This window comes from Haemorhous mexicanus, chromosome 2 (assembly GCF_027477595.1).
Source record: "Haemorhous mexicanus isolate bHaeMex1 chromosome 2, bHaeMex1.pri, whole genome shotgun sequence".
Lineage (NCBI taxonomy): Eukaryota > Metazoa > Chordata > Aves > Passeriformes > Fringillidae > Haemorhous > Haemorhous mexicanus.
Window position 1 is genome coordinate 46,834,205 of NC_082342.1, and position 16,158 is coordinate 46,850,362.

The window sequence follows — 16,158 nt, forward strand, 5'->3', positions numbered from 1 at the left end:
CAGACTCTGCTTTCTCTAACATAACCAGTGTGCGAGATGTGCCTCTGTGTACAGGGTTTGGGTCACACCCAGGAGCCAGGGAGGGTAAAGATCCTTGTAGGTAAAGATGCTTTGTACTCTAGTATCTAGTCCTAGTTTAACCAGGATATTAAAGATCCAGTTTACAAACGGCTACACTTAAAGCAAGAGTATAGCAGCCTGTGTTTCCATGACTTTTCACCTGTGGTCAATTAGAAAAACATACTTTAATGATAAAATGACAAATGCAGAAAAAGCGAAATGCTGAAGAAATTTCAACCTAAGAAAGAATTGTCAGGGGATCCAGAAAAATCTTTCTTCTTTCATGAGATTTCAAGAGATTGGTGAACTGCCATGAGAATTACTATATATTTTACCATGTTTTTCTATCAGAAGAGTAGCAGCACCTATTACATGACCTTCTTGTAACACGGGCCAAGACATGGATATAATCCAATACCTGTTAAAACACATCTGTAGATTCACTTGAAGAAGATCTTTCTCTTCCCTGGTCACACAAAAGAGTACATAGAAGCACATTTATACCAACATAAGAAATCAAGCTTGCAATCCTTGTTTTCCCTAAAAACACTTGAATTAATATTTTCTATCTTACTGCTAAAGAACTTAGTTATTAGGTATTCTTCTACATGAAAGAGGTCTATTTAAATTTTTTTTAGTATTTATAAGAGTAAGGACTGAAGTCCAAGCACTCCATGCCTTCTAAAAGTGCCCTAACAAGTTGTGTTTACTGTCACATTCTCATTAATATTTAGAGTTACTTATGAGGAGGAACAGCTTAATCTGACCAGATGCTTTTCTGGTCTGTGACCAATTCCGACAAGATACCCTTCTCAGTGTATGTAGTAAACACAGTCTCCCATTTTGAAAGCTTCTAAAAGGGTAAGAAACATTTTCCTGTATCACTAGCTTGAGTAACTCTTATCCCATATTTCAGAGTCCTTTCCAAACAATACCAGTAGTTTTGTAGTTTTGCTGAAAGCAGAATAATAAAATATGCATGGACCATGAGTCAGAGGACTTTTCTACACACAAGTTGGATATTCTTTGTGAAACATAGCACTCCCCTTGAGGAACACAAATTCTGAGAGAAGTGATGTCAGAAGAATTCCATTTCCAACACAGCATTGGATAAAGACTTTTCCACAGCCTTAAAAGAAAGTCACCTCTGCTGCTTCCAGCTATCACCCCAGGAGGCAGATGAGACTGGAGGCTACCTATGCTTTCAGAGAAAGCAATTTTTAGTCATGCTTTACACCACCAAAGACTGTGCTTTAGCTAAACTTGATTCAGCATTGCTACATTCCAACAACTACTAGCAGTTACCATTTCACATCCTATTTGCTAAGCAATCTTCACAAAAGTCTAAGGAGAACAGGAGAACTGTCCCTTTATCCACAGCTTGCTGGTGAACACAGTGTAAATCAGATATTAGATCACTACAATCATCATCAAAGCTTACTTTTAAGTGACTTCTCTTGCAGTGGCACCAATTGACAGATCCTACAGAAAATAATTCACAACACAGCGGATTCCTATCTCTACCAGACTTTTTTGCCAAAATGTGGCAGTGGGGCAGGAACAGGGAAAACACCACATCTTCAGCAAAGCTGCAAAGGACCACCAAGGGACTATAAATAAGCACTTAAACAACCCTGTAATATTTAGTATCCATTTCTTAATCTGAGCAGTTCACAGTAGTTAACAGAGCTGTACAGAGCAATAGTTCAGAAGGAAAATAACCAGAAGCACACTGAGACACACACAAAGCCTTAACCTATCCTATGCAAGGGCCTTCCACCTTCCACCATTTGCAGCCTTTCCCTGAAGCACTGCAGTCTTCTGTTCACAAGTCTGCATCCTTTCCCTTGTGCTGCTGTAATGTTTCTCTCCATGTCCTTCTGTCCTTGTCTCCTGTTCTCCTTGCTCTCCCAGCTCCCTACCTGCAAAGTCCAAGCCTGCTATGTCAGGCTTTCTGCAGGAAGTGGTGGACATTGAAGCAAGAATCACCTTTTCCCCACCTCACGCTTCCATATCCTCATTTCATATCTTTTACACAAAAGAAAAAAACAAAATCTAGCTAATAAATTGGAAAGTGGTCCTTGAAACAGCTTGAAGGCATTTCCTAGTGACATCCATGCTTAACAATCAATTACATGCAACTCTTGCCTCTGGTCAGAGCGTGCTTTAACCAGCTCTAACAGCATCACAAGCAGGAAAAACAAGCAGGGATTTTGAGCTGGTCTTGATGAAAACTGTTAGGGCAAAGTCTTACCAAAAACCACCTGTGGCATGAGAGGGGACACCCAGGGGAGAAGAGTCACCTGGGAGATCCCTGTGATGATCTTCTTTGCTGGCCATCAGAGAGCATTTTCCCTTGAGATTCTTCTTTCACTGTTACCAAAAGTAACAGCTACTATTAAAGCTGTCATTTGCCATCAGCTATGGACTGTCTCATTATCCTTTGTGCTTGAAAAACACTACTTCATATTGAAAAAAAGCACAAAAAAATTGCATTCATTCTTGTGCAGGGGGCAACAGCAGGTTCATCAATCACGTTCTTCATGAATGTTTGTCTTATTGCAATGACTTCAATTTAAAGACCACAAAGACACAAAATCAGAAGACTATTTTCTGTACAATTTCCTTCTGTAACAATGTATTTGTATTAATCAAAATGTTCTTAAAATGTACACCATTTTTGACAAAAGTTCACCATGATAATTAAGCACTGGCTTATTAGAATATAAAAAATATCAGCTGTCTCAAAGATTATAAAAACTCCAAAAGCAAAAGTTACATTTTAAAGAACTCAAATGGCCACATGGATATTATCCTTTTGGCTCAGCTGAAAAAGGAAAAAGTAAACTCACTGTACAAATCTGGTTTTTCAGGCTTGCAGGTACATGTGATCCAGTGTCCAAAATAGAAACAGATCATTAGCAAGTAAACAATATCCAATATTTTAAAATATATTAGCCACACATAACACATTGGCATTATTCCTAACATTTGAAGTATCCTTTAGTGTAATTCATGGCTAATATAGTCCTTGACTCCAGGTTGTTCTCATTCTTTCTTTTTGGTGAAGTCATATGGTTTCCACCACTGTGCAAACTGCAACACCTTTTTCCGCTGCTCCTCAAAGTTCTGTCTGATTCCTTTTCTCCAGAGCCGTGGCTCCAAGTCCAGCATACCACCAATAATTTCCTTTGCAAGTAAAAGTAAGATAGATAATGATAAATGCAAAATTACCATACTACTTAACACTATCTTATCACAGAATAAAGAAATATGTATTTTCAAATTATGAGATTGTCCATTTTCTTCAAGTGCTAATTAAAACTTGAAATGCTGAAAAATATACCAATTTAAACACAGAATTGCAGTTGTTAGATGGTTGCCTCAGCAAAATTCTTGTAAGCACAGCACACTGATGTACTGCTTAAATATCCTAACACTGCAAGCCTGTTAATGCATTAGGGCATTTGTGATTAAGGTAAGTTCAGAGAAAGAAAGCTGCTCACTTTGCTGTTTCTAGTGTCATATTGCCCCCACAATTTCTCCCATGTTTTTGAAACACCGACTCTTTAAAAAAAATGTTTTCTGTGACATAGTAAAGACAGGAAGAGTTTACTATAGCTCTCCCTGTATATACATTTTACACTACACATACCATGAGTAGCAATTTACCTACACGAGGATATTAGTAGGAGCTGTCTGTAAGTCTGTATGTGTATGCACAGTAATTTATACAAGCAGGTGCCAGTGCACCTGTGTATCAATACTATGGCCATGAAAATTCTTAAGTAGATGCAAGTATCTTCTATCTATAAGATTATATACCCAGAATTTCAAATATCAGCAGTACAGATCAAATTAAAAGAAACACCAATTTAGAAACACAATCTCAGTGTCAGCTAGTGAAAAAATCAACTGCTTCATTCAACAAGCCAAGTTACAATGACTCATCAAGAAAAGACAGATAATAAACTCAGATAGGGAACATCAAAGTAACTGCTCTGGCAGCATCTTGGTTTAATTACTTAAATTTTCCAAAACAGACTATAATTGGCAAATTAATCTTTTACATAACAATACCTTTCCAAAGTAATGAGGGAAATTGTGCTGATCTTCAATCACATGAGCAAATCCTCCCTGAAGGCCAAAGTCCACAGAAAAGTACGGCAACCCTTTCGGAACCTACACATGCAAAGCCACATTTTCAGATGTTTAACAAACATTGCTGGCATTTTGTCAACCTCCCCAGAGAAGAATGAATTTGAACATGGTTTTGCAGTTTATAGTATCATGTTTTATTTTAAACTACCTCTCAAACCATCTACATGTAGGATAAAATTGCAACAGAGAAACAGTGAAGCAAACAGGTAAGGGAAGAGAACAACATACAGCAACTGGACAAAAAGACACTGAAGAGAGGATGCCTGGGTAGAACTTCCAGAGACCACAGCTGGAATAACAGGTAAGAGATGGGGACACCAGGCAGCAGTGTGCACAGTGGGCAAATGGCTCCCTGACTCCACATCTATGAATTACATAAGTTTAACAGAAATTTTAGGATAACTAGCAAGCTACATTTATTAAATGTTGACTTTGGTCAACATTCCTATGGTAATAGGAAATATTTACCCAGTAAAAAAACTGACTCTCAGGGGGAAGAGGAAACACCTTTTTGGACAATAGATTACCAGAAACCCCCTCTATGTGAATGGACAGATACTATCCTTAGCTTGCCAGATCAGACAGTAATTCTGTCAGCCCACAGGGGAGATGCTGGATATCTGCCACAATAAAGACCCTTCAGTTTAACAGAAGTGGATCCATTTATTGCTACAGTACTGCAAATAATTTCTGCTGTTTCACTACAACAAGTTATTTTTCACTCCTTTAATTGCTGAGGACATTTCTGTACTGGTAAGATTTACAAAGCCTCCAATTCATAAGCATTTCCTCTGCTACAGTCCAAATAACCATGCAACTTTCAGGAAGAGTGTTCCATCTATTGCTTGAAATACTGACTCTAAAAATAATTAAGATTTAATACAGAGAAGCAATGTAGCATAGCAAGAAACATGTAACTCTTAAAATGGACTTTAGAAAAATCATTAAATAAGAAAAAATGGGTTGGCAGGTGACACCTTAAAGAAAAGGTCAGCTTTGTCTTATTTCTCTCAATTTCTGCACACAATCCACCCACTAGGTGATGTCTCAGCCAAGTCTGACCTTCTAGCCAGGTACCACCATCTCCCAATACAACTCTCCAAATTCCCAAACCTCAGGTCAGTCTCTAAGACACACTCTCCGATCTTCCTGAAGCCTACAGACATTTCTTATCCAACAATAATGTTAAAATCACACAACTGTGTAACAATTTATATTTAGCTACATTGTATAACTGTAAAGAACTGTCCTGACTTAATCTGACATCTGGCCTACCTTAAAAAAAATCTATAATAGTCACAAAAATGTATGACTATATAACATACATCTTCCACCTCAATATTAAAATGACAGAACAATCTTTAAACCTAACCAATCCAGTATTATTCCTTTAAGATTTGTTTATATAAAGATGTTTCATCTCAGTATCCAGGAGACAGAGAGGGTACAGTTCCCTTGTTTTACAAAAAAAGATTCATAATGCTATTTATATTTTCACTTCATAAACTTAGCAACACAAACAGTTGTTCTAGGTTAATGAAAAGGACAAATCATATTTGTTCCAGGAAAGTAATTTGCAAATCTTTGATCTACCTTAATTCTTAAAGTTAATCAGAAAATTATGCCAGTACATGTCCTCAAAGTGTCAGCTTTGTTCTCAGCTAATGCTGGCAGCTTAGTCCACAAATTGTAGAAATAAATGGAAATCTTTTCCCTAATGTCAGTTAAGAGTGTAGACTGGTAATTCTCCTCATACCTATGCCATCTTCTGATGCACTAATCTAATTGTGCTCCCTTTCTTCTCTCTTTGAAACAGTTAATAAAGGAAAAATGTTAGAAGAATTTGATGATAAATTCAGGATACAAAACACTTCACTACTTACAGATTTCCGAATGTCTTTTGAAGAAAGATCAATTAACTTCTTGTTCATGGACCACTCTTCATCAGACTCCATTATAGCTTTCTGTAAAATTATTTTATGTAAAGGTGAAAACAGTCCTTCATTGAGCAAATAAAGAACTAACTGTAGTGAAGTACATTGCAGTAGGGCAAGTAACAATAACTTCTTAACAAAGTAACTTTATTTTTAGTAACCTGTCTGATTTCCACAAGCTACTTTATAAAGACATTATAGAGTATCTTCAGACCCACCCCGTTCAGATCCTGTTTCTTTTTTAAGTTTTGCTTGACACAAGTTTCAAATAAATGGTCACATTCTTTTTTTACTCACCCCATACAAAACCTCTTATGAATTTGTTACACTATATTAGCCTTCTTTCTATTTTAAACACTAAGAGAAGAATCCAGCTTAGAAGGATGATTGCCCTTAAAAACCCAAAGCTGACTCTGTATTCCCCATAGTATGGAATTGGGTATATTGTAGGGCAGGTACCTTTAAATGTCATTTGCAGTGCATTTTAATAGTAGATACTTCCAAAATAAATGACATTGCATTGAATCTTGTTCTTTCTCTTTCCTTGAGTATTCAAAAAAAGCCACAAGTTATACCAGCATCTGAAGCACAGCAGTCAGATCTGACAGGTGGAGGATTTCAAAAGTTACTAAAAGTTACTGTATTGTTGGTCACCATACTGCTGTCCCACTTCATCAAAACCTAATCACATTATTTCCAGAAAGCATAAACAGTATTTCAAAAATCAATTAAAATAATTTACTTATAAAAGGCAAATAATGAGTCAGTTGCTGAAAGCTGAAAGCACTCGGTTCCAGACCGAAGCCTCAATGAATCTTTTCTTAAAAGGTCAGAGGAAAGAGACCAGAAAAGCTGTAGAAGAAATATCTATCCTGCTGTAGAACATTCATCAGAGGCCTAAGACACATGTAAAATTTGAGCTTACTGAAATAAAATGGGCATGAAACACTATCTACATTGGTATTTCTTAAAATAGGCAACATTATTTTCTCATTTAATGCTTGCCAAGGCACAAATATTGTGTTTAAAGTTTATAGTACAAGACTCAAGTAGGAAGTACTGCAATCCTTAAAGCACTTCAACAGGCAACAATTCTCTCATCTTCTTATAGTATTTTCAGTGCAGTTAGACTTGGGACAAATGCTCAGTGAAAAACAGCTCTTCCACTGACTACTTGAAAAAAACTCTTCCACTGACTACTTGAAAACCAGCTCTTCCACTGACTACTTGAAAAACTGAATTATTTCACACTGCTTATTTTAAGATCAAGGAATATTAGCAAAGAATAGACCAGAAGAAGGATCAAAGACTATATATTTTCAAAAACAGCATTTGAATATAAAAAAAATTTTCCAGAAATAGATGAATTATCATATATTCATTCAAATTACTTCTTGAAAAATATGTTTATGTACCTTAAAGTAGATTGGAGCCATATCTCCTACTTCTTTTGGAAGAGGAATGCATTCATATACCATATGATACCTCTTCTTCACACTCATGTTTGTTTCTAGGAACACACAGTCCAAGTCTTTAGCTTCAAACATTTTCACCAATGCATTTCGGAACATCTGTTTAAAGGAAAAAAAATGTGTTATTTAAACTGACTTTGCAGAACTTTCAGATACAATGTATTATTTCACTAGCTTAATACATTTGTAATAAAGTAACAATAAAATGGAAAACAGTAGCAATCATACTAGGAAAATTATTTATTCTTTATTATTTACTAACTTAAGATTAACTATATTTCCTATGATAAAAACATCAGAAGTCTAGGAAACTATTTTGAAACACACAATATAATTACCACTACAAACTTAGTTTTAATAAATACCACATATTTTTACAGCTGAAATTGAAACTATGTGGAACCTCTTAAATGTAGTGCTCCATAAAACAACATGGCTTTAACAGTAGGTCCCAAGCTTGCAATTCCTAAGAAGGTAATGACCTGGTTTTACTGCCTAGAGTTACAATTACCCTTTTACTACTCCTTCCAATTATACAGTTCAACAAAAAAAAAAATTTAAAAATGAAAGTATTTTCACTAGGCATGCTTGATCTTTAAGTAAAACACTAATAATTGCCTCAAAAAATAAATCCCCCATCTTCACTGTTTGGAAGCAAACCAAATGTAATACTCAGTACATGTGGCCTCAAGCTACATTTACCAGCTCCCTGTCAGAGGGAGGAGGTACTGCACCTACTCAAAGTGTATTTCAGGTAACAACTCTGATAGCTCCAGTGTCAGGGTCCTGCACACACCCAAGAGGCCCTGCAGCGGCTGGGCCCTACCTGCTGGGGCTCTGGCTGCCTGTGTAGGTGGGAAGCTCTGATGCACTTCAGTTGTGAACTGGATCAGGTCCAGCAGAAAGAGATGGGGTATTAAAGAGTGGTGAGAAGTGTGGACCTGGCCCCCTGTCACACAGAATCTGCAATGAAGTCCAGGCTGTCTCTTTTGGTTCTTGCCTGAGCTGTGTCAGGAATGCCTGTGCCCAGCCAGGTTCTTGGCCCTGACTTCATCTCAGACCTAAGTCACCACTGTAAACCCATCTGGCCATCACAGGGCCATGGATGACCTTGACTACTAGCACAGGAACACCCCTGGCCTGGTACCATGGGAGTGTGCCTTGTCATGAGATGACCTCCCCCACCTTCCTTGCCTGTCACCTTGAACCCCTGACTTGCTTTCCAGCAAAGCAGCTGGCTCTGGCTGTTCCCTGGCTCTTGACAGTTGGCATTTGCATCCAAGATATGCAAAAGCATCATTCTACAGCTTACAATGTTCAGATGCTGAACAAATTATCAAAAACAATGGATGATTCCTAAGTCATTCAAACTCATTTTCAAGTGCACAAAAGATCTACCTTTCTGATAAGGTGAATGTTTCTGAAAGTTTCTCAAGATCTTGAAAAATGCTTTTTAAAAATGAAGATTTTTGTCTTACATGTGCTTCTATACCATTTCCAAGTGTAAGCCAAGAAATCACTGAAACTGTAGGAGCCTCACAGACCAAGGTACCATAGCCCTAAGATTCACATAATTCACAGGTAGTCCTTTTTGCACTGGTATTTTTTCCCAATTAACAGTGCTCAGAAGCACAAAGAGCACCATTAAAAGGCAAATCCCATCTAAAGGTCTAAGATTCCTCTATCTTAAAGTAAATGGAGAGTTGATGAATCAAACATACATAAACAAATACACATCGGCAACATCAGCAAGTACTGAAGTAAAATAGAAGGAATACAAATCACTACGGGGTTTTTAATGCAACAGGACTACAAATAGAGCTCTCCATCCTTCTGCCATCTTGCTCAGTATGAATCAAACTAGAAGTCTAAGAAACATGGCCAAATATATATCTAAACTAGGCATTTAAGCTCTTCAAAGCAGGCCCTTGTGCCCTGAATTTTTCCTCACTAAAGAGCTGCTCTATGCTGCGACAGGAGAATGCTGCCATCATTCCCTTAAAGCAACTGATGAATTACAGCCAGAAGACGCTGCCCAGTGTTCTGTGACTGATATGGGCCTCTACAGCACAGAGTGACAGGCTACTGTGTCTTCTCCTTGTCACTCCAGCCACCAGACCTCTATTTCTGAAACACACTGAAGCAAGCAATGTGGTGAGACACCAAAGGCTGAGAAAGACTATGACTTACAGCTGCTACCCTGCAGTATCAACTGAAATGCAAAATCCATCAAAAAGCCTAGAATACCAGCAGATGTTAGCTAACTTTCCCCAGTTGCATTTTCTTGTTTTTAAATACATTGGACTTTTCCTCCAAATTCTGAGCAGGCCAAAGCATCAAGAATAATTAGCACTGGAAAGGAGAAAACCATCCATAAGGGGAAATAAGAAGGCTTGGCTTATGCTTGGGTGCACACAACATTAATAGATGCAACACTTCAGTCAACACAGAATGTGTGAAGATTTGTATCTTTTCATATTCAAAATATTCCATGCATATTTGCTTTGGCAAGTGAGCACATCAGTGTCTAAACTGCACAATACATTAAATTCAAGAGCTTGAAGGCATACAGCATAAAAGAGCTCTTTTTGCTTTACTCCAATATATCCTTAAAAAAAAAAACCAGCAAAAATAGTTAAAACACATACTTCACACAATATTTTGTGAATACTTCAAGTGTGGAAATTTTTTTCCCTTCAACAATAATAAAAAATATGTCTTTTGCATCAGAAAGTTAGTTTAGTCATTAACTGTCTGCTTATACTCTTGCTGACGTTTTCCTGACTCCTGTAATACATATATGTTGGGCCAAAAAAAAAAAGGTATGTATCCATTACTTTCCAAAATATTTCGCTGCAAAAAAATATCTAAGAATATCTATATTCTGTCTGTGAATATATTCACAGGATCAAATTATCAACTAGATGCCTTTTCTAATAAGTAAAAGACTAGTGTTGAAGACAGGGACTGCATTTGCTTACCTTTTCATCATCCTATTTTCTTTCTCATACAATTTAAAATTCATAATTGGTTAGTTAAGAGCTTGAACGGAAAGATCGAGGATAAACATATTTATCACTTTTCCACATGCTCTTTTGTTCCTCCTGATCCTACTTGTTGCACTTATTTGGTTCTTATCCAACTTTCTTAGGCATTTCTGTCATATGCAAGAGAACACCTTTTCTTTCTGGTTAGAAGGGAGCATAATTTACTGTATGAAACAACATCAGACATGAAAATCAATGTGGGGGGCAAATTTGAAAAGTCAGAGAATCCATCTTCCAGACTTGAGGAAAAACCAACGTTATTTAAATTATTGCAAACTTATAAATTATGCTGGTTTTACATCTCAGCAACTGCAACAATGAAAGCTTTCTCTAGTCTGACATAGTCTCCAATATTTCAATATAAGAGGTGGCAAATTGTTTTCCCCTTGTAATAATCCTGATGGCAGGATGATTGACAAACACAGTCAATCTCTTAGGCAGAAGCTTGTTACATCCCTCCCTTGATTTTCCATCTCCAAAGAAAACAGAACTCAAAATCTTCAAAATGTCTTCATAAGAGACTTGGAAGCACAACCCATCATGCTTGGCACTTTATTTTAAAAATTCTTTCCAAAAAAGATAGAAAATTGGATTTGAACGGGGATCTCATTGATTTTAAGAGTAAGGTATTTCTCTTTTAATTAAAATCCACCCAAAAACAAATTAAAAAACTGAAGATATGTAAACAACATATTTGTATTTAATTTTAAGTGATTTGCCTGGTCTGATAATTCTTTTCTTTTCCTTGGCACTCCCAAGAAAATCCTATGAAGCCAGTTATTCTATTTTCCCTAAGGGATCAGCTGTACCTTCTTCATTTCCAATAGACATTCCTCAAACATGGTTTCAAAGACCTCCAAGGATGCATGTTTTACAGCATTCTAGGAAACATCTTCTAGTGCTTATAAATGGAAAATTTGCTTCAGTATTTACCCTGCCTCTCTTTTCCTGTAAATATCTGACCGCTAATTTTCATCGACAACGTGAGAAGGTTCTGCCCCTTAGTGGAATCAGAACAGAGCTGCCAGACTACAAATTATGGAAATACGTACTTATTACAAGGATGTTATTATCCACAACAAAATTATTTTACAAAAGGGTTAGAACAGGAGACAGTTTCTCAGCCCACCTGGATTTCTTCCCAGATGTCTTCATCCAAAAGAGTGGCTGCAGTATGGTGTTGTAGAGGGGCTATCAGGCAGTGACCTTCAGTAAGGGACTGGCTGCTTGGGAGAGACAAGTACACCTAGGAAAAGCAAACAAAAACTCAAGTGCCCAGTTTTCCAGCATTAAAAACCTTCCCATTGCTGAGGCTAAGAAATTCATCATTTGCTAAATTCAAGCCAACAGAAGCCATTAGCTATTAAATACAGCAATTTTAGTGCTTTTTAAAAGGGCCCATTATCCACCAGTAGATCAAGCGAACCAACAGTATCCAGAGAGCAGTTCCACCACCAAGGCAGTAATATCACCCTTATAAACCAACTGGTATCATAGCTGCTATGAAATCACACTGTTTAGTGCACTCCAATATTTTTAATATACATATATAGATTTATGCATTTTTAATAATATATATAGATATAATGCATACTCCATGTCATGGTTTAACCTGACAGACAACTAGATATCACACAGTTGTTCACTCACTCCCTGTTCCCAGTGGGACAGGGGGAGACAATCAAGAAAAAAAGTAGAACTTGTAGGTTTAGATAAAGGGAGTTTAAAAGGACAGGAAATTAAATAACGATGATGATAATAACAACAACATATGAACCAAGTGATGCGCAATGCAATTGTTCACCATCTACCAACTGTTGCGCAGCCACTTCCCAAGCACTGGCCCCTGGCCAACTTTCCCCCGAGTTTATCCACTGAACATGACGTCAAATGGTCTGGAATATCCCTAAGGTCTGTTAGGGTCAGCTGTCCTGGCCATGTCCCCTCTTGCCTCCTTGTGCCCCCCCCACCTTCTCACTGGCAGGGCAGTATGAGAAGCAGAAGAGTCCCTGAGCACTACTTAGCAACAACTGAAAACATCAGTGTCTTATTAACATTACTCTCATCCTAAATCCAAAACACAGCACTGTGTCAGCTGTATACATCTCAGCTGTATAACTCTATATCTGTACCAGCTGTGCAACTCTTTACCTATAAAGAGTTTCAGACCAAATGAAAACATCACTGATAAATGAAAACTGTAGTAAAAAGCTCCAAAAAAGGCTATATTGAAGTATATATTCAGATGTTATAAATCCATATATTTATGCAACTTTTAAAAGCATTAACAGAACCAGAAAGGTTTCCAAACCAAACTTCTGTCTATTTAAAGGGATTCTAAGCTTAAAAACTGAATTCTCCACCTAGTTTTCTTTGATATCAAGACAGTTTTTCACCAGTTCAAATTTCCTTCAGTGAAGTGTGATTTAATCTTCCACAAATCCACCGACAGTCTAATCTCTGCACTGAGATCTTTCATTATTACTCTTGTCTTCTACAAATGTGAAGTCCTGACACCAAAGATTAGCTTTAAAATTCATGACAGATTTATATCTTTTTCCTCCTCACTCTTGATGAAGTTGTGAAATCAACTGAAAGAGCAAGGAAAGTCAGATGCAGAACAATAAATCCTTCCACAGAAGCAATTTTGTTCCTAATTTTAAACACTCTAACATCATTTTTTTTTATTTCAATGCTTGTGTTAAATTGCTATTTTCTTACCTTGGTGCCAATTGCAATAATAAGATGTTTAGAAAGTTCACTGCTATCAAAGCAGTAGGGGCACTTTTCCATGCATGCAGCGAGTTGCTGGTGCTCACGGATTGCTTTTCTTCTTTGTACTTCCTCCTCTTCCCCACTGCGTGCTCTCTTGGCTGCTTTGGAAACAAACATGTCATCCAGAGTGTAGTACTCTCTGTCTGTTTTTTCCATGAGCTGAAAAGAGATGCAGAAAAATTGCACTTATTTATGAAGTAGCAAGGAAAAATACTTAGCTCTTTGAAAAAGAGCTTCCTTCCTTGAAAAAAGCATAAAGTACATAAGCAGTAGCATTTCTTCCTTTCATATGGCATCTGCTGCAGATGGAATCATCAGGTACCTCTCTTGAGAGCAGTCATACACAGATATTAAAATATAGATATGTGACAGCAGTGAGAAGAGTATATTACTATATTCCATTTCAAATTAAGGGCTAGGTATTTCAATATTATCTTGACATAACTTCAGCTATCTTTAAATAGATGCACAATTTCATATATCATTTTTATAATATATTTTATCCTCTCCCGTCTCCTCCTCCTCTCCTTTTATGCAACAACTTTAAATCATCTTTTGTGAAATAACTAGATCATGACTCTGCACTTCATATTCACATCCTGTGGAAATATTCCAACAGTTATTCTTGCCAGGGGAACAGGACTAAGCCATTTTGGGACGAAAACAGTCTTTGCTTTCAATACTAAGTCTTTCTGAGTGCACCTGTTGCACAGCACAACAAATATTAATATATTTTAGGATACTGACTAGGGTAGCCCTAGAAAAGAACTAATGTTAACTGAAGGCATTTGGAAGGCATGCTATCATAACTGAAGCACAGTCTCCAAATAAAATAAATACTTCCAAATATCCCAGCCATAGTTTCTGTAGATAATCTGATATTTAAAAAAAAAAGGACAGAGTACATAATTAACTTTCCCCCAAAAAGACAAAAGATCTTGCTTTTCCCAAATACTGCAGTCCTCTAACACAGACCAAAACCTTGTTTTAAATATGCTCAGTACTCTCCTTATCAAATAACTGAGGAGGAGCTTTCTTAATATTACTTTATTCAGCTATAATACACTTAACTGATTATGTGCATTTCCTACTGGAAGCCACTGCAGACTAAAATCAAGAGTTCAAGAGTTTAACTCCATTCTTCTTCTGTCTTGCTGTAATTATAAATTTAACAGAAAAAGGAGATTTCTGAGATTTAGAAAAAATATGAAGTGGTTTGGGTGTCTAAAATCAAGTCTCTGTTCGTCTGTCATAAAAGCATTAATAAGGCAAAGTTAGACCTGCAGCCAAAGCACTGCTTAGAGAACAGCAGCATTTTGTTATTACTAAACATTAGGTTTGAGATTTTTATTTAAATCAAAATTCTGCCATGAGAATGGAAACATGACAGTTGGCAGACTAGAAAAGAAAGGAAGAGTGGAAATCACAACATTTTGGCTATCAGGAGTATCACAGGGAGCAGAGAATACCATTACTACTCCGCTCTGCTTGCACTTAGAAGTAGTCATGGAAATTCCTGGTTTGTTACACACAACCTCCACAACCTTTTAAATAATAGTACTTTTCAAAATACTTCACAGAATCCTTTGTGATAGAATAAATATTCATCTTATTAAACAGCCTAGAAGATGCCTCTCTTCAAGATGGGTAAATTGCTGTATACAACATGATATCTGGGATCCAAAGCAAAATTCTTACATGCAAAGTAGCAAACTTTTAAAAAGTAGGTGCTGTCTAAAATCCAGATTTTGTTTCTTCTGGTACAGTAATGACCAAGAGATCATAGAACCATACAATGGTTTAGGCTGAAAGAGACTTTAAAGAGACACCTTCCTCTAAGCCAAGCTGCTCAGGGCCCCATCCAGCCTGGTCTTGGATGCTCCAGGGATGGGGCATCCACAACTTCTCTGGGCAACCTGTCCCTGTGCCTGATTTCCCTCAAAGTAAGGAATTTCTCCCAAATAACTAAACTAAGTCTACCCTCTTTCTGGCTGGGGCCATTAACTCCTGTTGTATCTGCCTGTGTGATTTCTAGTCCCCCTTTAGGTACTGGGAGGTGTTATAAGGTCTCCTTGGAGTCTTCTCTTCTCCAGGTTAAACAACCCCAACTTCTCTCAGCCTGTCTTCATAGGAGAAATGCTCCATCCCTCTTTTAAAATATTTCTACTTCTATTTGTACAACAAGGTACCCAGTGAGTTCTGCCAATTGTATTACTTGGCTATAACTAAATCTCTCAAAAAGAAGTTATAGGGCAATTGAAAGAACAAGAAGAAATCATTCTCTAAAATGCCAGAAGGCAAGCAAGTAATCATTTAAAAATCAATTTCTTTCATACATATATTCTTCCATACAAAAAACAGAGCTAGTATACATCCAAAGAAGGAAGTAAGCTGATGTATTAGGAGTTGCTGGAAAGCTGCTATTCTGAATCAGAGGTGCAGCATCACACCTGCCAAACATGAAAGCCAATGCATTTTGGATGTTGTGTATTTAGTTCTCTCACCATGACTGATATTGTTTGGTATCCCCCCTGCTGCTCAGGTGCTGCAGAGAGATCAGACAGATGCAGGAAGTCATTCTGATCTATTGGTTTAATTTTGGGATGTCCTATAATACATCATTAAATTATCTAAAGCTAACAAAGGAAATTCAGGTATCTATAAGGGCAATGCACCTGAAGTCTTTGTTTCTACTAGATACTGACCAAA

General features: G+C 37.1%; 1 protein-coding gene across 2 annotated transcripts in view; it reads right to left on the minus strand.

The window, feature by feature from the left end:
- Window positions 1–2,681: 2,681 nt before the first annotated feature.
- The window catches only part of CWF19L2 (CWF19 like cell cycle control factor 2), a 58,364-nt gene continuing 44,887 nt past the window's right edge, over window positions 2,682–16,158 (minus strand). For both annotated transcript variants that reach the window (XM_059838645.1, XM_059838646.1), the window contains 6 exons: window positions 13,396–13,608; window positions 11,804–11,920; window positions 7,571–7,726; window positions 6,105–6,185; window positions 4,141–4,242; window positions 2,682–3,249 (listed from right to left, as the gene is read on the minus strand). In XM_059838645.1, the coding sequence (XP_059694628.1) occupies window positions 3,109–3,249; window positions 4,141–4,242; window positions 6,105–6,185; window positions 7,571–7,726; window positions 11,804–11,920; window positions 13,396–13,608 (810 nt within the window). In that variant the 3' untranslated portion in view covers window positions 2,682–3,108. The remainder of the gene's footprint in view (window positions 3,250–4,140; window positions 4,243–6,104; window positions 6,186–7,570; window positions 7,727–11,803; window positions 11,921–13,395; window positions 13,609–16,158) is intronic.